The sequence below is a fragment of the Carassius gibelio genome, chromosome A1 (genome assembly GCF_023724105.1).
Source record: "Carassius gibelio isolate Cgi1373 ecotype wild population from Czech Republic chromosome A1, carGib1.2-hapl.c, whole genome shotgun sequence".
NCBI classification, from domain to species: Eukaryota; Metazoa; Chordata; class Actinopteri; order Cypriniformes; family Cyprinidae; genus Carassius; species Carassius gibelio.
This window is the reverse complement of record NC_068371.1, coordinates 5,393,477-5,416,683: the sequence shown is the minus strand read 5'-3', so window position 1 is coordinate 5,416,683 and position 23,207 is coordinate 5,393,477. Positions and strand designations below refer to the sequence as shown.

Sequence of the window (23,207 nt, the reverse complement as noted above, 5' to 3'; positions counted from 1 at the left end):
CCAGCCACAACTCATTTGAATTCATGTTGGTTTTCTAACAGTAATTGGTGAATGCAAGTCATAAGTAACCAGACATTTATATTATTGCCTGAGCTATTACTGGTATTGATCAGGTCAATATCAAAGCAGCTATGATAAGAGTTATGATCCCCTGAGGTATGCGACAGCAAGCATAAATTAAATTCAATGTCATGATGTGCACATTTTTTAATCAGCTTGTCTGTGTGTTGTCTGAACAACTAGTAATTGACTAATATGACTAAAAGAAGTGCTGTTTAATTAGGCTGGTGAATCATGTTGATCAGACAGCACAGCATTATATTTAATGTGGGAACTGACAGATATTCAGCAAATAGACTGAATTTGGATGTTAAATCTGATGTCACACATCACCATTATTGGGTCCAAACGAGTCCCTATCCCGAAAACATAAATCCTGAGCATAACTTTATCTCCATAAAAAAAATTATTCCATCAAGACTTAAGCAGATAACTATTACACTTCATTCAATGTTGCACAAAGTCATTACAGTCCTTCTGAACAAGCAGAGACCTACAGATTTGGCATAACCTTGCCCACAGCAGGTGATTTGAAGTCTAGTAGTAATTGTGTAGAAATATTGTTGAAAGCGATTCATTTGTTGCAAAAGCGGTGCTTTGATGGCTTTGGATGGGGTGCCTTAAAGAGAATGAATTTAAGCACATTTGATCTGACAGATACAGAGATGTGTGGTTTTCATCCTTTTGGAAATCAGTTGCACTAAAACGTAACAAAAAAACGTAAAAGATAAACTCACCTGTCAACCTCATTAAACAACTAGATGGATGTTAGACTGGCCTGTCCTAACTGTCTCACTGATCTTCCGCTCTGTTTCATAAATTAACAGTTATATTCCAGGTTTATGGGTGTTGTAATGGATCTTTTAAGAGCATTGATACATTTATCTTGGTTTATTTTACCCCATTTACAATGATCACTGTTAGCCAGATATTTTACTTGTTTAGTGTATGTTATGGTTTTTTTATTCATTCATCATGGAATACCAATGATGTTATCACTAATTATAGTAATATACTTCAAATTTAACCTGACACAAGCAGTTTCTAAACTGTTTATTTTTTGTTTGTATTTACAGGTTCTTATTAAAGTGATCGACACCAACAATCATCGCCCGCAGTTCTCTAAGTCCAAGTATGAAGTGAATGTCCCTGAAGATACCTCACCTGACACAGAGGTGTTACAGGTTTCAGCTACAGACCAGGATGAGAAGAACAAGCTAACCTACACGCTCCTGAGCAGCACTGACCCATTCAGTCTACGCAAGTTCAGACTAGATCCTGGAACCGGCGTGTTGTACACTGCAGAGAAACTAGACCACGAAACCATGCACCAACATACTCTAACTGTCATGGTGAGATCATGCGGTCTGCAACCTAATTTACAACATCATCTGTATAATCGATTTTTCTGTCTGATTTAGAAATGTTAGCCAGACAGCCATCATTTACTATAAACTATTGTGGCAGTTTGTTCTCCCTTTAATGCAGTCGACATGGAGGTGAATCTCCTAAGGACTTGCATGTAAAGTGTTTGATGTGTTTCACAAAAGCTTGTAATCAAAGTGTTGAAATTATTGGAGAATTGCTCTATTATATGCCTATCCTCTCCTCACTGCAGGTACGAGATCAGGACATTCCTGTGAAGCGGAACCTGGTGCGTGTGATTGTAAATGTGCAGGACACCAATGACAATGCACCTTGGTTCTCTGGTGCACCATATGTGGGCCGTGTGTTTGAGTCTGCTGCAATCGGCTCTGCAGTGCTTCAGGTCTCTGCTCTTGACAAAGACAAAGGGCAGAATGCTGAGATCATCTATAGCATTGAGTCAGGTAATCCATCTGATTGATTTCATTGCCCTTGACTTTTATCCAGTTTGTCCAGGAAACTACGTATTTTATACATATAATGTATGAAATGCCTAAATATTGAAAAGGCAACTAAGTAGAAACAGACAAAGTTTCTAAGCCTATCATATATTTGTTTTAAATTGGGATATTGCTAGGAGATCCACAGGAGCTGCCCTTGCTAGCCACTTAAGTCAAAAATGTGGGAGATATTGAATGTGGCAGCCAAGGGTCCTTCAGTCCACCGAAGTGTGAGCGTTTTGAAACTGAGCAGTGCATAGCACAGATATGACGCCAAGTGGCCTTTTGAGAATGCACATATTTGTAATGTCTGAGATTACAGAAGCTAATTGAAATGTACTGTGTGTGTGTGTGTGTGTGTGTGTGTGTGTGTATTTGTGTGCACACGACAGCAAACATTGTTCAGATCACATACTGATTGATTGACGTGCAGGCAGCTGATTGGTCAAATATAGATAGTTCCTTTCCTTGACAAACTCAAATATTCATTATAGATAAAGCAAAACAAACATTTATACTAAGAAAAATATTACATTTTTAACTTTAAATAAAATAATAAGGGAATAAAATGGATGCACTGATTTAGTCTTTAAAGCAGTTTGACGGAATGTTTAAATTAATGAGTTCTAAAGAGTTCACAAAAGTAAAATCTAAACCTTTTAGCAAGTGTTTAATGCATCTTTGTCATATTCCTTCCTAGGAAACGTGGGAAATTCATTTGCTATTGATCCTGTCCTGGGCACTATCACTGTGGCAAAGGAGCTGGACCGTAGCAACAGGAACCGATTTGAGCTAACTGTGAAAGCTTCTGACAAAGGCACACCACCACTTAGTGCTACTGCTTCTGTTGACTTAACTGTCACTATTTCCGACAATGCCATCCCTAAATTTGCAGGGAAGGAGTTTTCTGCAGAAGTCAGCGAAACCGCTCGGCCTGGAGCATTTGTGAGTCTGGTTACAGCCAACAGCCAATCATCAGTGTTCTATCAGATCAAAGACGGAAATGTGAATGGAGCATTTGACATCAACCCCAACTCTGGAGTCGTTGTGACCCATTCGGTTTTGGATTATGAGAATATTCCTTCATACAAACTAACCATTCAGGGAACCAACATGGCTGGTCTGGCTAGTAACACTACTCTGCTGATTCACTTGAAGGATGAAAATGATAATGCACCTGTATTTATTCAAGATGAGTTCACTGGAATGGTCAGCGAGTCTTCTCCAGTCAACAGTGTAGTCCTCACCAAAGACAACACACCACTTGTCATCCGTGCTGTAGACACTGACCATGATACGAACTCTAGGCTGGTCTATCAGATTGTTGAGCCCTTTGCCCATAATTACTTTGCCATCGACTCTAGCACTGGTTCAGTCAGAACCATCAGTGAATTGGATTATGAGCAAAGATCTGTGTTTCGCTTTTCTGTTCAAGTCCACGACATGGGAATCCCCCGTCATTTTGCAGAGAAGGCTGCTAACGTGACTATTGAGATCCTGGATGTCAATGACTGCCCGCCTCAGTTCAGCCAAGATCTATATGAAACCACAGTCTTAGTGCCAACTTACAAAGGAGTGGAAGTGATCACTGTCAATGCCACAGATATAGACTCTGGTCCAAATTCAAGGCTGTTTTTCTCTACTGTCGAAGGCAATATTGGAGAGAAGTTTAAAATGGACCCGGTCACAGGGGTTATCACTATTCGAAATGTCACTCAGCTTAGAAGCAGGTATGAGCTCAAAGTTAGGGTTTCTGATGGCAGGTTTTCTAAAACAGCTTTGGTAAAAATAAATGTCAGAGAGAATAAGGAAAGCACTCTGAGGTTCACCCAAGAATCATACAAGGTCTTTGTACCAGAAAATTCCGTAGAGAAAAAGACTTTAGCTGTAATTGCTGCAGTGGGAAACCAAGTCAATGAACCTTTGTTTTATACAATTCTGAACCCTGATAAGAGATTCACAATAAGCCGTACTTCAGGAGTACTCTCCTCTACAGGCACACCCTTTGATCGAGAAGAGCAAGCTGTATTTGATATTGTGGTGGAGGTGACCAGAGAAGACAAGTCATCTGATGTAGCCCATGTCCTTGTGACTGTAATAATAGAGGATGTTAATGACAACCCACCTGTGTTTGTCAATTTACCCTATCAGGCACTGGTGCTAGTTGACACTGAGGTGGGTCACATCATCACAAAAGTGACTGCGGTTGATGCAGATATTGACAGAAATGCTGAGATCAGCTACCATCTTCAGGAGCAAAATGAGTTCGTTCAGATCAGCATGGATGGTGAAATCTCACTAACAAAGAAGCTTGAGAAAGACTCCCTTAACACTGAATTTGTAGTAACCGCTGTAGCCAGAGATGGAGGTGAACCAGCTCTTTCCTCATCTGTTGAAGTGCCAATAATGGTTGTAAACAAAGCAGTGCCTGTGTTTGAGAAAAAATTCTACAGTCTGGAGATCCCAGAGAACATACCGTTACTAATGCCTGTTGTACACATTCAGGCTAATGACTCTGAAGGCCCTAAAATAGTGTACACAATTACAGAAGGGGACCCTCTCAATCAGTTCTCCATCAACTTCAATACTGGCGTCATTCAGGTTGTAAAGCCTTTAGATTTCGAGACCCACCCAGCCTATAAACTCAGCATAAGGGCCACCGACTCGCTAACTGGTGCCAAAGCTGAAGTCTTTGTCGACATAATCTTGGAAGATGTTAATGACAACCCACCTGTTTTCCATAGCAAATTGTACAATGCAAGTCTTTCAGAATCGTCAGTAATTGGGACATCTGTATTACAAGTCTCAGCTACAGATGCTGATAAAGGTAACAACCAAGTGCTCTTTTATCAGATTGTTGAAGATAAAGATAAAGACAAGAGCTCTGATTACTTTAGCATCGATCGTGACACAGGCACAATCTGGACAACTCAAATGCTTGACCATGAAGAAAAACCCTCACATAAGCTGATGATTAGAGCAGTTGATGGTGGAGTACCTGCCCTTTCCAGTGAGGTCATGGTGTTAATTGATGTAACGGACCTTAACGACAACACTCCAGTGTTCTCACAGAATGTCTATGAAGCTACGGTCAGTGAACTGGCACCCCGTGGCCACTTTGTCACCCAGGTTCAGGCTTCTGATGCTGACAACTCAGACAGTGGTAAACTTGAATTCTCAATAATATCAGGAAATGAAGGACAAAACTTTGCTATAGATCCAAACAATGGGGCTATAGTCATATCAAACCACCGGAAACCCCATATGGAGTCTCTCTACAACATCAATGTGTCTGTATCAGATGGTGTATTCAGAAGTTCAGCCATTGTGAAGGTCAATGTTATTAGTGCTAACTTTCACAATCCTACTTTCAACCAGGTGGATTATGTTGTTGAGCTTCTTGAGAACTCACCAGTTGGAACATTAGTCACTGAGGCTCAAGCGACAGATGAGGACTCCGGTACATATGGAAGACTCACCTATCATATAGTCAATGACATTGCTAAAGACAAGTTCTCAATCTCTGAAGATGGAGAGATCTTCACTTTGGAGAGTCTTGACCGAGAGAACCCACTGGAGAAAGTGATTCCGATTTCTTTAATCGCTAAAGATGGTGGTGGAAAAGTTGGCTTCTGCACTGTAAATGTGATTTTAACGGATATCAATGATAATGCCCCGCAGTTCAGAGCTGCTGATTACAAAGTTAATGTTGCTTCCGACATGCCAAGAGGAACAAACATACTTAAGATTGCAGCGTCCGACATGGATGAAGGTAGTAATGCAGACATCACCTATTCTATTGAAGGAGACGCAGACAATGTTGAGGAGAATTTTGAAATCCACCAGTTTAGTGGTGTCATTGTAACAAAGGAAAGCCTCATTGGACTTGAGAACCAACTCTACACATTTCTTGTAAGAGCAAAGGATGGCGGAAATCCTACTAAGTCCTCTGTTATTCCAGTCTATGTCAGGATTCTTGCTCCTGAGGTCCCAGTGCCAAAGTTCATAGAGTCCCACTACAGGTTTGCCATAGATGAAGATCTTCCTCTTGGTTCAGAAATAGATGTCATTCAAGCTGAAAGTGATCAGCCAGTCTTTTACAGCCTGGTGGAAGGGAATACTCCTGAGAGCAACCAAGATGAGGTATTTGTAGTTGACCCCACCTCAGGATCTTTGAAGCTGGAGAAGAAGCTTGACCACGAGAGCACCAAATGGTATCTGCTAACCCTACAAGCACAAAGCGAATATGATGGTAACAAAGTTGTCTCCTCTGTGGATATTAGTATCCAAGTCAAGGACGTCAATGATAATCCACCGCTCTTTGAGTCAAACCCTTATGAAGCTTTCATTGTGGAGAATCTTCCAGGTGGCACCTCTGTTATACAGGTGAAGGCCACTGACCTGGACTCTGGCACTAATGGTCACATGATTTACAATCTAGATTCCAACCAAGAGGCAAGGGACATTGCAGAATTGTTTGCCATCAACAGTGAAACAGGATGGATTACCACATTAAAGGAGCTTGACCGTGAGAAGAAAAGCAAGTACACAGTTTCAGTCTTAGCCACCGACCGTGGAGACAAAGTACAGCTGATGGCCAAAGCCAAGGTGGATGTCACAGTGGTAGATGTGAATGACAACCCACCAAGGTTCACAGCAGAGATCTATAAGGGCACAGTAAGCGAAGATGACCCACCTGGTGGAGTCATAGCCATTCTTAGCACTACAGACCTGGACACAGAGGACAATAACAAGCAAATCAACTACTTTATCACAGGTAGGTCTAATACCTCCAGTTTAATTTTAGCAATTTATTTTCACTCGTTTGGAATAATTTTACAGTACATGCAGTTAATAATCTTTTGGAAACTACTCACAGCTAAAACAAAATATTGTTTGACGTGATCAAATTGTCGCATGCTGAAGGATTTCTATGTAAAGAATACTTATATCACTATGAGATTATAAATAGAAAACTGGATAATTTTGTCAACAATGCTTTTGAAACAAAGCGGGAATGTTTCAGCTCTGGTGATAATTAATTAACGCGAACAACGATGCCAAGTGTGAGATGAGATGAGCACTTCCTGGCAGAGAAAACTGTCTCATTACATCGCTTCGTATTTGCCTGATTGTAGAGTGATGACAGAAATTGGCATAACAAGTCACACTGCCACTAAATTACACCGGCGCTTTCTGTTAATGTTGGGAAGTCCAAGCAAATAACTTGTGAAATATAAGCAGTTGAGCCATTACTATAGCTACTAGACATACAGCAGGAAACCACACAAATAAATAATAATTTCAACTGCTGTTCACATTCATTAGTTTGACTGACGTTTCTTGCGTTTGCTCTCTGAAGGTGGAGACCCCTTGGGACAGTTTGGCATTGAGCATACTCAAGGCGAGTGGAAGGTCTCTGTGCGGAAGCCTCTCGACAGGGAGGAGAAGGACAATTACTTGCTGAACATTACGGCCACTGACGGGACCTTCACAACCAAGGCTGTGGTTGAAGTCAAGGTCTTAGATGCCAATGACAATAGCCCAATTTGTGAGAAGGTATGAATGTTAGTTTTGTGTTTATGGGAGTGTGGGCAGTGCATTGCAGCAAAATGTCATGTAGTCTGATTTTGTCAGTTGAGGGGAGGGCGCTGCCTACCCGCTGTGCATGCTAAATGGGACGAGACTTAGAGAGAAAGAGAGAATGTCAGGAGGGATTTGAAAAGGTCCTTATGTGAAATGCAGCATTTAAGAAACAAAGAGAGTGATTTAGCACTGTGAGTGGGTTTTGTAAGGGCTAATGTGCTTCTTTTATTTATTGTGTTCCTTTTTGAATAATGTTAATTTAATAGTACTCCTGCAGGGAAAATCTTTTAGCCCTCTTTTCAATTTGGCTTCACAATTACCACCAAACTGTTTCTCTTTACTTTTCTTTCTCTCTTCTTTTTGGGCCTTATCCTCCCATTTGTGAAGTCACTTCTGCTTTTCACGTGTCTCCCTTTCTGTTCTTTGCAGTCATTCTATATGGAAAGTGTCTCGGAGGACTCCCCTGCTGGTAGGCTGATCCTGCAGGTCTCCGCCACAGATGACGACATCCGTTCCAATGCACAAATCTCGTACGAGCTACTAGGGCCCGGATCAGAGCACTTTAGCATCGACTCTGAGACAGGTAATCATCACTATTTGGATGTGCATGTCAAAGAGGCCAAATCAACTTAAAATACTGTGTACACACACACACACACACACACACACACACACACACACACATTAAAGAATCCTGAAAGAACATGTGTCACTGTTTCTTCAAAATATTAAGCATTCATAATGATATGAAATGTTTATAGAGCGTCAAATCTTCATATTAAAATGGCTAGAGTAATGGCTATTGAAAATGTTGGTTTGCCATCACAGGAATAAATTACATTTTAAAATATAACAACATAGAAAACTGTTATTTTAAATTTGTTAATGTTTCTCTTTACTATAACTATTTTTATGAATAGTACTATTACTATTTTTTTTATTCCTTCAATAAACTATTTCACTTTATTCACATTAATATAGATTTTTGATCAAATAAGTGCAACCTTGATGAGCATAAGAGACTTATTTCTAAAACATTCAAAAATCTTACGCATCCCAGACAGCCAGACAAATAAATGCCACATACACACTGAGCATTTAAAACATCATTTGCTTTTGCCTACAGTCAAACACACATCCTATTTAAAACCATAATAATTTCTAATTTAATTACTTGTGTAATTCCAGGGAAGGATGTACACCCTTAGGCTTTCATGACTGTTTTACAGTGAATACCATGGAATTCCTTTCCCAATATTGTTGTACTTTTCCTTTTTTTTTTTTTTTTTTTTTTACTTGCCTGTGTTATTCACACAAACACATTCAATTTTTTTTTTTTTCTAAAACATTTCAAGTGTTGCCCCACTTCAGCTATTAACTCAAATCAACTGTCTCTCAACTGTGTGAATTAAACATCGGTTCCAGGCGGAAAGAGAGCAGAAATAAACAGTGGGTTTGTGACAGCGTCACACTGCTACAACACAAAAGCTATTGTAAAGGCGCTACTCACTGGCTCTTTGATAAGGTTGAGTGTGAAGACAGGGAAGGCTGGCTCGCAAACTGAAGGAGCGCTACTGTTCTTCTGTGTGGGTTTGGTGTGCACTGAGAATTTTCTTCACTTTTTTTTCCTCTTCGTTCCATCGAGAAAAAGAAGAGGAGCATTATTGCAAGTTAGCAATGCCAAGTGTGCTCTCATGCGAGCCAACAGACCCCTGAAAGCTGGTGGCTGCTGTGCCGAGGGTGACTTTCCCTTTGCTTCTTTTCTCAGCTCGCTCTCCAAGCAGCCCACATGCTGACTGCACTTTCTTCTCCCTTGCCATTTCTCTCATTTCTCACCATCCCTCTCCTCTTTAATCTTTTCTATTTCTTAAAGCCTCTCAGCACAAGGATGATTTTAGCTTTCCTCGAGGGGGAACTTTTGGACACCCTGCATTCATCCTCCTTGAGATGCGCTCCGGCTCAAAGGTCGACAGCAAACAGCTGGCACACAAAATGACCACTCCAATGGAACATAGCTTACGCTTGCTGAAATTATTAGGTCAGATCACTTCCTCGTGAAAGAGAGAACTGTCTCCCTTGCTCTCGTTCTTAGAGTGTCCTCTTGATTTGACAGATGAGATAAGTTTGAAGTGGAACTGGATTGTGTCTTGTTCATTAGTGCAGTGCCAGCTGATGTTCAGAGTGATTGATGGGGAGTGAATGTTGGGGGCTTTAGCAAGCCACAACTATAATAAATATACAAAGTAGCCTTGCAGACATGACGAATGAGAGAGCAGAACTGTTTGTGTGTGTGGAAGCAGCATCAGTGTGCCTACAAACTGGTGTTTACACAAATTCATATAATTTGTTCACCCAAAAATGAAAGGTCTGTGATCATATACTCACTCTCATGTTGATCCAAGAATTTTTTTTTGTGATTTTTTTTTTTTATTGGAAGCTTAGAAATGTCTGTCCATCCATTAAAAGTAGGGCTGCACACTTAATCAAATTTCAATTCGCGATTACAATTATGGATCCCACAATTATCATAATCGTTCAAAGCGGCAATTAATCGTTCAGAGTCCACTTATGTTATTCTGCACACTTAAGATATGTTTTTTTTCTCTTTTTATGTTATCTTATGGGTTTTTCCATTGTTTTAGTTTTAGTATAGCATTATGATACCATTTATATTTTTACTTTTTTTAAAGAAGAAACCAATCTGATGTATAATTAACATTTGAGACTTAATACTATAGAAAGGTTTTTCACTTAGTGTTTTCAGCTTGTTTATTTTCATATAAAAATATGCTATTCAGTTGCATCAAATAATGGTATAAACATCATTCAATGTAAATTGTGATAATCGTAATTAATCATTACAATATCAAGGGAATAATCGACAAATATGATTTTTGTCATAATCGTGCAGCACTAATTAAAAAAGTCCATGCAACTAAAACTTTGACACTTTCAAATGTTCATAAAGACCAATGATGAAAAGATTTAATTTTGATTAAGTTAAATCAGAAATCTCTCTGGTTTCATTGAAAATATATTTTATTTGCATCATCAAAGATGAAGGAAAGTCTTATTGATTTGAGCACTCATTATTGATTGATTTCATCAGGTGAATTGAAAACATTGCTCCCTCTGGACCGTGAAGAAGAGGAGGTTCACAAGATGAAGGTGCGTGCTCTGGATGGAGGCGGACGCTTTTGTGAAGCCGAAGTTGAAATCACAGTCGAAGATGTCAATGACAATGCTCCACAGTTCACCTCTGACCCCTACACTTTCACTGTGTTTGAGAACACAGAGATAAACACACCTGTGGCTCGCCTGTACGCCACAGACCTGGACACAGGTAAGATCTCCACTATCCAGAACAATGATATATTTATTCAAAAATATATTCAAATATTTCCATATAAGTGTGTTTCCCAATATATTCTCCAATTTGCAACAGTATGGCCTGTCCGTGTCCATCAGTGCTGTTATATCTTTAGAGATGAAACCAACACGCACATATGATGTTCTCAGTCAAACAGGGCAGCACCTTTAATCTAGAAGAACACAAACCTCTCTGTCTTTCTCTCTCACTCGCTTCCACTCAATTTCTCTGATTTCCATTTGTATGGATTCCTGTCTTATCATCCTTTTGTCCTCTGTATCCTCAAATAGACACATTGTGTTTCACTTACCGTCTAGCCTAAACACAAGCAATCTCTTCTTCCCTCATTTCTCAACATCAATGCCACAACCTTCAGATCATTGGTTGCTTTTCTGAAGATCCCTGATGTGGTAAAATACTAGTTAAAATCTATAAACATCACCTATGACGTGCTTTTACTTGCACTTAAAAAGCACTTTTTTTAATTGAGTTCAATGGGATTAGCCTACAGTAGCTGCACCAATAGACTTGTAATAATCATATGAAAGTGTTTATTCCATGATCAGTAGACTTGCATAATACTGAACTGTCATAAAGCTGCTGCATTCCAGTAATTTGGTCTGACTGAAGTTTAGTAGAACACAAGAGATTGTGTTAACTGGCTATAATGAGAGAGAGTGATTGTACTAGCAAGCCACAAATGAGGCTTACTCAAAAATGCATTAGAGGGATTAGTGTACTTTATCTTCATCTTGTTTGTGTGTGTGTGTGCATGCTTTCCTCAATACAATAAGTGCCAATCACTCACACTTCTTAATATGCAGCTCAGGACCAGAGGTTTCACCATTGAATCTTTTGCAGGATGAATTCATAGTTAAGAAAATGAGACGAAGACATAATAAGTTCTTACAAATAATTTTAACTGCTAGAGTCTTTGCCATTGATCTGAAAGCTTCGTAATCTGCAAAATGTATTGATTTGTTGTCAATCATTATGAATTGGTTGTCCTATTGCAGTATGACAACAATTACAGCAACAGCTGGTCAAAATTGTTTTCGAATTTCAGTTATGCATTAAATTAAGGAATAATTGACAGTGTAACTGTATAAATGCACTACTGTTCAGAAAATTGGGGGCAGGAAGATTTTCAGGAATGGGTCTTAAATGTCTTTATTAGTCTGATTGTACTTTGTGTGTGTGTGTTTAGGTTCTAATGCAGAGATCCTGTATTCACTGCTGGACTCTGCTGATGGTGTGTTCTCGATCGATGAGGAAACCGGCATCGTGCATCTGGATCGTCCTCTGGACCGTGAACTCCAGTCACTCTACACCCTCCACGCCTTTGCCACAGACCGTGGGTCCCCTCAGCGTCTCTCTTCCATCACCACCGTCAGTGTTTCCATCTTGGACATCAACGACAACCCTCCAGTGTTTGAGCACCGCGAGTACACTGCCACCGTCACTGAAGACATTCCGGTGGGCACCCAGCTGTTACGGGTGCACGCAGCCAGCCGAGACACAGAAGCAGGAGCAGAGATTACATACACAATTATCAGTGGCAACGAGAGAGGAGCGTTCCGCGTCGACCCCCATACAGGTAAACACAGCCGCTTAGACGAACCGAATGAGAACCCTGCAGCACTGACTTCCAGTTAAATTACAAGTGGACTTCTGGTGGATACATATTAGACACTTCATGGCCTGTCTCATCTTTTAACACTGTATACATTCATTCATTAATTTATGTATTTGTTCGTCCGAATATTTATTTAATAATTTGGAAAATAATTATTTCATTACTTAGAGAGGTTTTCCTTGTTGGTTTCTTCGCAGGTGGTGTCTTCGTGATCGAGCCTTTGGACTACGAAACAGCCCATGAGTATTATCTAACAGTGGAGGCTACAGATGGAGGCACGCCGCCGCTGAGCGACATGGCCACAGTGAACATCAACCTGACGGATGTAAACGACAACAGCCCCGTCTTCAGCCAAGACATTTACTCTGCTGTGATCAGCGAAGACGCAGAACTGGGAAAGACCGTGCTCACTGTGAGTCATCCGGCTTCTCTTTCTCAAGCCCTGCTCAGCTCTCTGGGTTACATCATCTCCTATTTCAACACAAAGCAAAGAACACACACACTAAACAAGCACAGTCCAATGTCAAACTAAAGCTCAGCGACCCACAGCAAGCTGCAGTCTTCTATCTCGCTCACACTCTGCTCATTTATTAGAGATGTTCATGTCTTATCATGCTGAATATAAACTGTCAGTGTGAAAGCGAGGCTTTGATACCCAGCTCTGTTTCACTTGCATGCCTTCTGATTTCCCACGAGGGTCTCAGCCAATAGTTACTGACTCGTGAGGCAAGAAGGACGAAAGGCGGAGGGTGTTGCATACCTGAGTTCGTGGCAATCTTTATCTTAACCAGGTGTGTGTTTCTCTGTGTGTGAAGGTCATGGCTGACGATGCAGATGGTCCATCCAGTAATCAGGTGCGCTTCTCCATCATTGATGGCAATCAAGGCAGTCCTTTCACCATCGACCCCATTAGAGGAGAGGTCAAGGTGGCCCGCCAGCTTGACAGAGAGAAGGTACAAAACACTCAGGTGTCCCAGTAGCAGGTGCATTGGTAGTCTATTGCTGAAACCTAATGGCATTTTGTTTTGTTTGTTTTTTTAGACTTCAGGTTACACGCTGACTGTGTTGGCCTCTGACAACGGAAGCCCGGCTCGATCCAGCAGCTCTACAGTCAACATAGACGTCTCGGACATAAACGATAACTCGCCTCTCTTCTCTCAGGCCAACTACAGCATCATTATACAGGTCTGAGTCCTCAGAGACGATTCAGTGTTTTCACTGTCAATAATCCAATGCCTGTTGATTCGAAGGAATTTAGGGTCATTAGACACCAGTCAGATGCATTTCAAAACACGTTTTTTGCATTAGAAAACAGCTGCGTAGAGGAACAGAATTCTTCATATTTAAAAACACTGACAGTGCCTGACAGTCTTGTTATTGTTAGTTAAGCTTAAGCTTTAAAATCTTTATTTTTTTAGTTCATTAAATTAGTTTAGTTTGCAAAACTGAAATTAAAATTGAAATAAAATTAGCAAAAAAGCACATACAATTAGCAAAACTTAAACTAAAGTGAAAACTGAAGATTTAAAAATATAAGCTAATTCGAAATATCAGTAAAGACCCTAATAGTATATAAATAATACAAAAATAACACCTAAACAGTGTAAAAAAATAAATATAAAAAGGTTAAAGAAAAATGTACATAAGTTTACTAATCAACTATCTTGACCAAAAACTGCATAAAAACAACATTAAGCAATAATATTATAGTCTACTTATCATGATGCAAACAAATACCAATAGATAAATGTCTTAGTAAAAGGGGAAATAATGACTGTTTCACGCTGAAATCCATCATTATGGAAGCATTACGAAAACTGTTTCCATTTGGCTTTTGAAACATTGCTCTAAGGAAAACTCATTATTAGTCACTAGATGTGCCTGTGCTTGCTGGCACTAAAATATAATCATAGCTTCTCAGTTTTTGTTGTAAAATGCGTAACATGCCAAATTTGCCTTAAGATGTTAAAAAAAGTGTGAATTTTGTAGTTCTAAATTAACCTTTAACGTGTTCTGCATATGTTGTATAGGAGAACCAGCCAGTCGGTACCAGTGTTCTCCAGCTTGCCGTGTCTGACCGTGATGCCTCCCACAATGGACCTCCTTTCACATTTTCTATCATCAGTGGGAACGAGGGCGAAGCCTTCCGAATCAGTCCTCAGGGCGCGCTGGTCTCCACATCAACTCTGAGCCGCCAGACTCAAGAGTTGTACCTCCTACAGGCCCAGGTGAGACCTCAGTCTCTCCCTCTGATTCTCCGTAGGAGCTTTGTTTCATTTTCACTGGAGGTATGAAGGGATAGATGATCTGTAGAGCTGAGGTGAAGCATTGCTTGCTCAGTATGGGCCTGGCATGTACAATAGATTGTGAAGGAGCAGCCGTGAAAACCTTAGCAGAAGAGAGGAACTGTAAGAAAATGATTACAGCAGTCTCTTTCCCAGTCTCCTCTTCTTTTAGGTGTGCAATTTCCTTTATTCAGGAGAAGGTCATTCTATGGGTCTCTTTTCCATTTTGATAAGGTGGTTCTCTAAATGCATGTTATTTTGAGTTTTCATCAATGAAATACATTTATTTTGTAGTGAATTTCTTATTGATGCATTTAGAACAAAAAAAAAGTTATAGGCTGTTCACTGCTAAACTTTTCTGTATTTTGTTAGGGCTACAAATGACTCCCGTTTTCTAGAATAACTCAGGGAAATCAACAGGGTTAGTGAAATGGGAGGCAAAGTGATTGGTAAGAGAGGAAGGAACTGAGTGAGTAAACAACATGAGCCAGTCTCAAACTTGTGCAGTTGTCTATTGCTACAAGAGTAAATCCAGGCTCAAGTGCTCCCTCTACTGACTGTGACTGGCACTTATCATCAGCCTTTCCATACAACACGTGCACAGACATTCTGCTCTTAACACTCCATTACACTTCAAACAGCTGACTTGATAATGTGGCACCATATGTTAGACATATGTAATAATCTGTTGTTTTAGTTAACAACATTTATGATGCTTGCTGTTCTGTGCTGTAAAGTGAGATATACCAAAAGAGGTGTGAAAATTAAACTCCTTTTTCAAATTCTTCCCTCTGTGAATACTAGTGCTTGCTAAGGCAAACATCATTATTAATATTGTTTAAAATTAGCTTTGAGGATTTGACGTCCAAACCCCAAATAATCATAAACTAATGATTTCTAATTGTTCTGAATCCTAAATCTCTTGTCTCTCTCCTTTGCTCTAGGTAACAGACAGCGGTCGCCCACCATTGGTCTCCACTGCGTTTGTGAGTGTACGTTTGATCGAGGAGAGCATCTACCCTCCTGTCATTCTTCCCCTGGACATCTTTATCACCACAGCAACAGACGAATATTCCGGTGGGGTCCTGGGTAAAATCCACGCCACCGATCAGGATGTTTACGACACTCTAACCTACAGCCTCGCACCCGATAGTTCCTCCGCCTCTGAAAACTCTGGCCTCTTCTCCGTCTCCCCTGCTGATGGGAAACTAGTGGCCCGTGGGAATCTGGATGCCGGTCAATACGTCCTTAACATCACGGTGACAGATGGTCGCTTTACCGCAGCTGCCCGAGTCAGTATTCACGTACGGCAGGCAACAGCACAAGCTCTCGATAACTCCATCGCTGTGCGTTTCTCTGCTATAGCCCCGGAAGAATTTATCGGAGATTATTGGCGTAACTTTTTGCGAGCTTTGCGGAATATCGCCGGAGTCAGACGCGGAGACGTGCAGTTAGTCAGCTTGCAACCTGCTGCTGATGCCTCCGGCGACCTGGAAGTACTTCTAGCTTTAGAAAGGTCAGGAAGTCCATTCCAGCCACAGGAAGTGGTGTACAGGAAGCTGAATGCCTCAGTTGGGGTAATCGAAGAGATGACTGGAGTCCGTATTGTACGAGTTGTAAAGAAACTCTGTGCCGGTTTGGACTGTCCTCTTAGTTACTGCCAAGAGACGGTTTCCTTGGAGACGGGAGCAGTGTCGGCCTACAGCACGGCCAGGATTAGTTTTGTTACGCCACGTCACATGCGAACATCCAAATGTCTCTGTGAAGGTAACTCGAATATACAACTACAAAATCTTCCATAAGTTTCACTTCCAGTCTAGAGTGATGTTAACCCTTCATGTGTCCCTATAGGAGCTGAGTGTCCTGTCCTGAGCACACTCTGTGAGGGAAGCCCCTGTCCTGATGGCATGGAGTGTGTAGAAGACCCCATACACACCAAATTCAAATGCATCTGTCCTGAGGGAAAACAGGAAGAGTGCTCAGGTATGAACCCGCATCTGTGATGCAATGCACAAAAAATATATTAGATTAGGTGAACAAGCCGTGTAAAATGATCAGGTTTATTTTAACATTGTATTTGGAATTAGATAACTTTCTAAATTTTTGTTTATTAAAATTTTTATTTTTATTTGAAGGTTCTTGTTGTGTATTTTGACATATTTACAGGTTATTGTTTTAAATACTTCAGTTTTTATTAAGGTTTAATTTTTTTAGATTTTGCTATTTTAGTCCTGTGACCAGTGGTTTGTCTGTATGTGTATTCAGAGCCAGTGAGCAATGGACTTTCATAATAATAATAAAAAACCTGCATCAATGCGTGATAAAATAATTATTGGCATTATTCAATTAATGCATTAACGCGGTAATCACGTGTTAACTTGCCCATCCCTAATAAATAGATATATAGATAGATATATAAAACACACTAACATTTTGTGCATGAAGTAGACATTTAGTATTTCTGTATTAAAAACATATTTTCGGCTGTGGACATTATCATAGCATCACTTATAATTAGTTTTGATTTGCTCTCTGTGTTGTAGAGCGTCAGTCCTTAACATTCAGCGGAAATGGATACGCACGGTACAGGCTGATGGAGAACGAGAATAAGGAAGAAATGAAGCTGTCCCTCAGACTGAGAACGTTCTCCACCCATGCCACGGTCATGTACGCCAAAGGCACAGACTACAGCATTCTGGAGGTGAGTGTGTGCTCTTAACCCCCTCAATCCCTCCAAAAAAAAGAAGAGAAAACAGAGTTATTCTGGAGCTGGGAGAAGAGAGGGGAGCTCTTTCTCATGCATTCCAATTTGGTGAGGGAAAACCACACAACTGACAGAAAGAGCAAAGGAGTCTGGGACTGAAATGCAAGCAGTGTCATCTCCCTGCTGTAACATTATAATTATAATAATCTGTTTCTGCTTATCCCTGAACCATCATTCCTCATTTCATCTGTTAAAACAATTTAACTACCGGAATTTAACTCCTACAATATCACACCTGAATTACTTCACAGAGTCATATTTTGGGCAGTTTATAAACAACTAATAAACTGTCTACTTAGACAGTGATTTGACTTGAAATACTAAATATTTGAATTGACTCCAGATGTTTGAGATTTGAATCTAGGGTCAGTATGAAAGACAAGACTGCGTGTGTTTGTTTCAGATTGTGAACGGCCGTCTGCAGTACAAGTTTGACTGCGGCAGTGGTCCTGGTGTGGTGTCCGTGCACAGTACCCAGGTCAATGATGGAGAGTGGCACACTGTCTCTCTCGAGGTAGATGGCAACTACGCTAGACTGGTCCTAGATCAGGTCCACGCCGCGTCTGGCACTGCTCCGGGAACTCTGCGCACACTCAACCTGGACACCAGCATGTACTTTGGAGGTCATGCACGGCCAGCGAGCGGCTCTGGAAGACTTGTGGTAAATGGGCTGCGGGGTTGTCTGGAGGAGATCGTGTTTAACGGGAGAGAGCTGCCTCTGTCTGAGGTTCGAGGGGTTCACTCCGTCCTAGAGGAGCTGGTCGAGGCGACTCCTGGATGCAGCTTGCCTCCTCCAGTCCAGGGTTGCTCCAGTAACCCCTGCACTAACGGAGGCACATGTTCACCACTGCCTAATGGAGGTATGCATGGTGTTTTTACAGAATTTTGTCATTGTAGTTTATTTATATATAGGACTGACTGATGTGCTGTGCTTTATTGTGTGTTGTAGGCTATTTCTGTAAGTGCACCGCTGCGTTCATGGGCACTCACTGTGAAGTCACGATCAGCCCCTGTGCCTCCAACCCCTGCCTCTATGGAGGCACATGTATCCCACGAGGAGGAAACTTCTACTGCCAGTGCAGAGGACAGTACTCTGGGCAACGGTGAGAACAGATTTCCTTAATTGAACTCCATTAATATGCATGATCTGACTCAAACTAAAAAAAGAAATACTTCAGAAATCCATGCGGCATTCTCAGTAATTCCCAGTAAATTGGAAATTTAATCAGAAGCTTTGGAAGATTATGTGATTGATAATCAGATTTAATCCAGTAAGATTCTCTTTGAGATATTTCTTCTGCAATTAAAAACTATCCAAACACAGTTTGTCTTATTTAAAGTTTATCTGAAGTTGTGTGTTTGTGAAGTTTCTGAATGACATTTTGGCTCTTTGTAATTTTCCATCAGGTGTCAGCTGGGTCCATACTGCACAGATAACCCGTGTAAGAACAGCGGCAAGTGCATCGATAGCCTGGATGGTCCCGTGTGTGAGTGTGAACCAGGTTTCCAAGGAGACAGGTACATCTTTTGACCCGTCTTAATAAACCTGTGAGACTCAATCAAATGGGCATCATGAAGAGCTTCTTTATGAGAGGCTATTTCGACTGAGATGTACCTAGATGAGGGTTTTTTTAAATGAAAGATTTCTATTCAGCAGTGATGCATTCAATTGTAATTAAAATATTTCCATCTCAAATAAATGCTGTTCTTTTGAACTTTCTGTTCATTGAAAAATCCTGAAAAACAAATAAAAAAATTACCGTTTTCTAAGAATGTTAAGCAGCAATGTCATCGATATTGATAATTATATCAAATCATTCTAACATGCTGATTTGGTGCTCAAGAAACTTATATATATATTAGTGCTGTCAAAATTAGCGCGTTAACGCATTCGATTAATTTGAAATATTTAACGCGTTAAAAAAAAATAACGCAATTAACGCGGTTGCAGTTTTTTTTTATTTCCAGTTGTGGCCTATGTGTGTTCAACGTGCAAAGAAATATGGATAAGACCAAGGAAGGACTTTTAGACGGAAAGTTTCAGTATAAAACTCTGCCGGATTACTCTTCAGTCTGCCACAAGAAACATTACTCTTCATTTAGTCTGCCACAAGAAACAGCAACATTAAAATCATGAACTCAAATGTCATTGTTTAAAAAAAAAACAAAAAAACAATGACTGTAACAGTGCGTAAATCAGACCTTTCTGTAACGCTAACGTTAATAAGCTTAAATGAAAATAACGAAATAATTGTGTAGCGGAGTATTTTTTGTACACAGTGCCGCGAACTGTCAATCACTCCTGTGCGCGTGCATCACTGTCCTCCTCAGCTGCAGCAACTTGCGCTCTCTCTCTTCCTCAAGCTTTAAAACAAAAAGGGGACAAAAAGATCATATTGTCTTTGTGCATAGGCTATAGATTAATTAGATAAATGAATATCTAAATTTGTGCCTTGCCGTCTACGGTATTTAGAACTTAGAAAAAAGATGCTGCAGCCAATGAGCAGCCAGCGGGGGCTGCAGGACGACTCAACCTCCGCAGACAGTTTTTAATGTTTATCAGACAATAAATACTCAAGATTTTGCTTTAGTATAACTCACAACGAGTTTCACACACCTTCTCCGGCCACGTTGAGTTGTTGACACTTAACAGTGGGAAAGCGCCACAAATGCGCTATTCACTTGTATAACTTAAGGGTGAATGGGTAATGTATTTTCTGCTCTCGGTGGGATGAATTAGGAAGCTTGCATTGTGAAGGGCGCTCTGAAAATCGGCAGTGCAGGTAAAAGATTAAAACCTCTATTAAAACAGATGTCCAAATGAGCGTACCAGTATGCTACAAGCACGTTCTGGGCGCACGGAGAGGTGGCGGTTCGCTCAAGAGCTATATTTGGAAGTGGCGGTACTGAGTACCGGTGCGTCCTGGCCCACTTAAAGCACTGGCAATGACTATACTTTGGAATTTTTTTGCAGTCCACTTAGAATTCAACATGGAAATCATTTTTGTTTTTTATTGGCATTGATTGTTTTGAAATTCAAATGGTACTTACATGCCTGTGTTTTTATTTCTGTAATAAATATGGCTTTCAAGCCAACAGTTAATTTGGAGGATATTGATGGTTTATTGCAGGTATGTTGTTTACATGAGAAAATCTGTGTTACAAGTTAAACAAAAATTCCAATAAACAATCATGTTTTGAATTTAAATAGTTTCTTTGTCTTGAGTTTACATTAATTATTTACATTTTACATTTACATATCCAAAAAGTTTCAGTCTTTTAATTGCGATTAATCGCGATTAATCGCGATTAATTTAAAAAAAATTGTGCGATTAATTAGTTAATTTTTTTTAATCGATTGACAGCACTAATATATATATATATATATATATATATATATATATATATATATATATATATATATATATTTAAAAAAAAGTTTCTTGAGCACCAAATCAGCATGTTAGAATGATTTCTGAGGTGCTATGGGCTGCTGAAACTTTTGCAGTAAATTCAATTAATCACATTTTACAATAGAAAAAAAGAAAACACTTATTTCAAATTGTCATAATGAAATAATGCATAATATTACTGTTTCTACTCAATTTATGGTCAAGTAAATGCAACCTTTGCAAGCAAAAGAGACTTCTTTCAAATAACATGAAAAAGCTTCAAACTTTTGAATGATAGTGTAGGTTGAGTCTGCAGCTCTGTAATTACAGTACATGTTTATGTGTGTGTGTGTGTGTGTGTGTGTGTGAGTTTAGGTGCCTCACTGATGTAGATGAGTGTCTGAAGAACCCTTGTGCCAATGGTCACTGCCAGAACACGTACGGCTCCTTCAGCTGTAACTGCTCCGTGGGCTACAGCGGGCGGTATTGTGAATTTCCTCCCAGCCAACTTGTCTCCACCACTTGGAACATCGGCCTGGAGGAAGTAATCGGAATCGTCGTCTTCGTTGCCAGCATCTTTTTTATCGTCGTACTGTTCATTGTGGTTCGCAAGCGCATTTGCCGGCGCTCAAAATCCAAATCTGACGATGACGACAAGTTCGGCGTAAGCACAGGAGCCCCGCACGCCTTCCTCCAGCGGCCGTACTTCGACTCCAAACTCAACAAGAACATCTACTCTGACATCCCACCGCAGGTCCCTGTACGGCCCATCTCCTACACTCCCAGCATTCCAAGCGACTCCCGCAACAATCTGGACCGCAACTCATTTGAGGGCTCAGCCATACCAGAGCACCCAGAATTCAGCACGTTCAACCCTGATTCGGTGCACGGGCACAGGAAGACAGTGGCTGTCTGTAGTGTAGCACCTAACCTGCCTCCCCCCCCACCCTCCAACTCAGTGTCCGATAGCGACTCCATACAGAAGCCCAGCTGGGATTACGACTATGATGGTATGTACAGAGTCCCATCTGCAATCCAAGTCTCCTGCGTCTGACTTTTAAGACCGTATATTTAATGGGCTCTGTGGGTGAGTGAAAGTTTGTGACTGTCTTCTTCCCCTCACAGCTAAAGTGGTGGACTTGGACCCGTGTCTTAATAAGAAGCCGGTGGAGGACAGTGCCTGTCACCCTTACAACACCAGAGGCAGCATGTCTGAGGTCCACTCTCTCAGCTCCTTCCAGTCCGAGTCATGTGACGACAATGGTACGTATGGAACAGAATGCATTTGCTTTTACTCATCCTATAAATGACTCAAAGATCATAACCAGACAGATATACTTGTCAGACATTCTTGTGCTATTTTTTTTTTTGATTTCATAATTATTTATTCTGTATGTTTCTCTGTAAACCAAATAAAAAAAATATATTATGGAAAGAATACAGCTTATTTAGTAGACAAAAAAGGCTATATTTGGAATGGAACCACCTAGTGTACTGCATTCTGTGATACACACAGACAGTAGACAACAAATGCTGTCTATATTAATAAAAAATAATAATTGCGAAGAAATAGATCAAAAGAAGAAAACATCAAACAGGAGTGCTGCATTAGTATGGACAGTTTCGGGCACAACTGCAAACAAAAAATATGTAACAGATATATATACTCTATATACAGTATATTCAAATATTGTTTTATTAAAGATCAAGAACAGCACATTCAGATAATCACTTAAAGGGGGGGTGAAATGCTCGTTTTCACTCAATATCCTGTTAATCTTGAGTACCTATGGAGTAGTACTGCATCCTTCATAACTTCAAAAAGTCTTTAGTTTTATTATATTCATAAGAGAAAGATAGTCTGTACCGATTTTTCCCGGAAAAACACGAGCGCCTAGAGGCGTGACGTGTGGGCGGAGCTAAAGAATTACGAGCGCGAGTAGGATCTTGTGTTGTGCGCGTCTGGAATCTGTGACACAGATCCAGAGGCTGAAATTTAACAAGAGCAGCATCAGCAAAGGCTTCTCTATGTGGTATGTACTGAAACTGTACATGTTTGCTTAGCGGTTTTGGAAAATGACTAAGTTCCACTTTGTCGTCTTTTTTTTTTTTTTTTTTGTACATGTGGAAAGTGCAGTTTGATGACAACATCGCATGTTGTTTACTTGATGTGCTTATGCGCCGATAGCTAAGTAAACAACACAGAGATATTTGAAGCAGTTTTACTCACCGCCTGCGGTTCCAACACA

The 23,207-nt window shown here is 40.4% G+C and overlaps 1 protein-coding gene across 7 annotated transcripts in view; it reads left to right on the top strand.

Moving 5' to 3' along the window:
* The window catches only part of fat1a (FAT atypical cadherin 1a), an 89,402-nt gene that overhangs the window by 59,570 nt on the left and 6,625 nt on the right, over nucleotides 1–23,207 (top strand). For all 7 annotated transcript variants that reach the window (XR_008155794.1, XR_008155762.1, XR_008155795.1 and 4 more), the window contains 19 exons: nucleotides 1,137–1,412; nucleotides 1,679–1,889; nucleotides 2,626–6,702; nucleotides 7,288–7,484; nucleotides 7,941–8,094; nucleotides 10,621–10,854; nucleotides 12,089–12,478; nucleotides 12,715–12,929; nucleotides 13,333–13,470; nucleotides 13,559–13,702; nucleotides 14,548–14,745; nucleotides 15,747–16,569; nucleotides 16,654–16,785; nucleotides 17,346–17,503; nucleotides 17,970–18,426; nucleotides 18,516–18,669; nucleotides 18,974–19,084; nucleotides 21,334–21,968; nucleotides 22,084–22,221. Coding sequence is in view for 4 of the 7 variants with exons in the window: in XM_052568220.1 (XP_052424180.1) it covers nucleotides 1,137–1,412; nucleotides 1,679–1,889; nucleotides 2,626–6,702; nucleotides 7,288–7,484; nucleotides 7,941–8,094; nucleotides 10,621–10,854; nucleotides 12,089–12,478; nucleotides 12,715–12,929; nucleotides 13,333–13,470; nucleotides 13,559–13,702; nucleotides 14,548–14,745; nucleotides 15,747–16,569; nucleotides 16,654–16,785; nucleotides 17,346–17,503; nucleotides 17,970–18,426; nucleotides 18,516–18,669; nucleotides 18,974–19,084; nucleotides 21,334–21,968; nucleotides 22,084–22,221 (8,842 nt within the window). In the remaining 3 variants the exon portion in view is untranslated. The remainder of the gene's footprint in view (nucleotides 1–1,136; nucleotides 1,413–1,678; nucleotides 1,890–2,625; nucleotides 6,703–7,287; nucleotides 7,485–7,940; nucleotides 8,095–10,620; nucleotides 10,855–12,088; nucleotides 12,479–12,714; nucleotides 12,930–13,332; nucleotides 13,471–13,558; nucleotides 13,703–14,547; nucleotides 14,746–15,746; nucleotides 16,570–16,653; nucleotides 16,786–17,345; nucleotides 17,504–17,969; nucleotides 18,427–18,515; nucleotides 18,670–18,973; nucleotides 19,085–21,333; nucleotides 21,969–22,083; nucleotides 22,222–23,207) is intronic.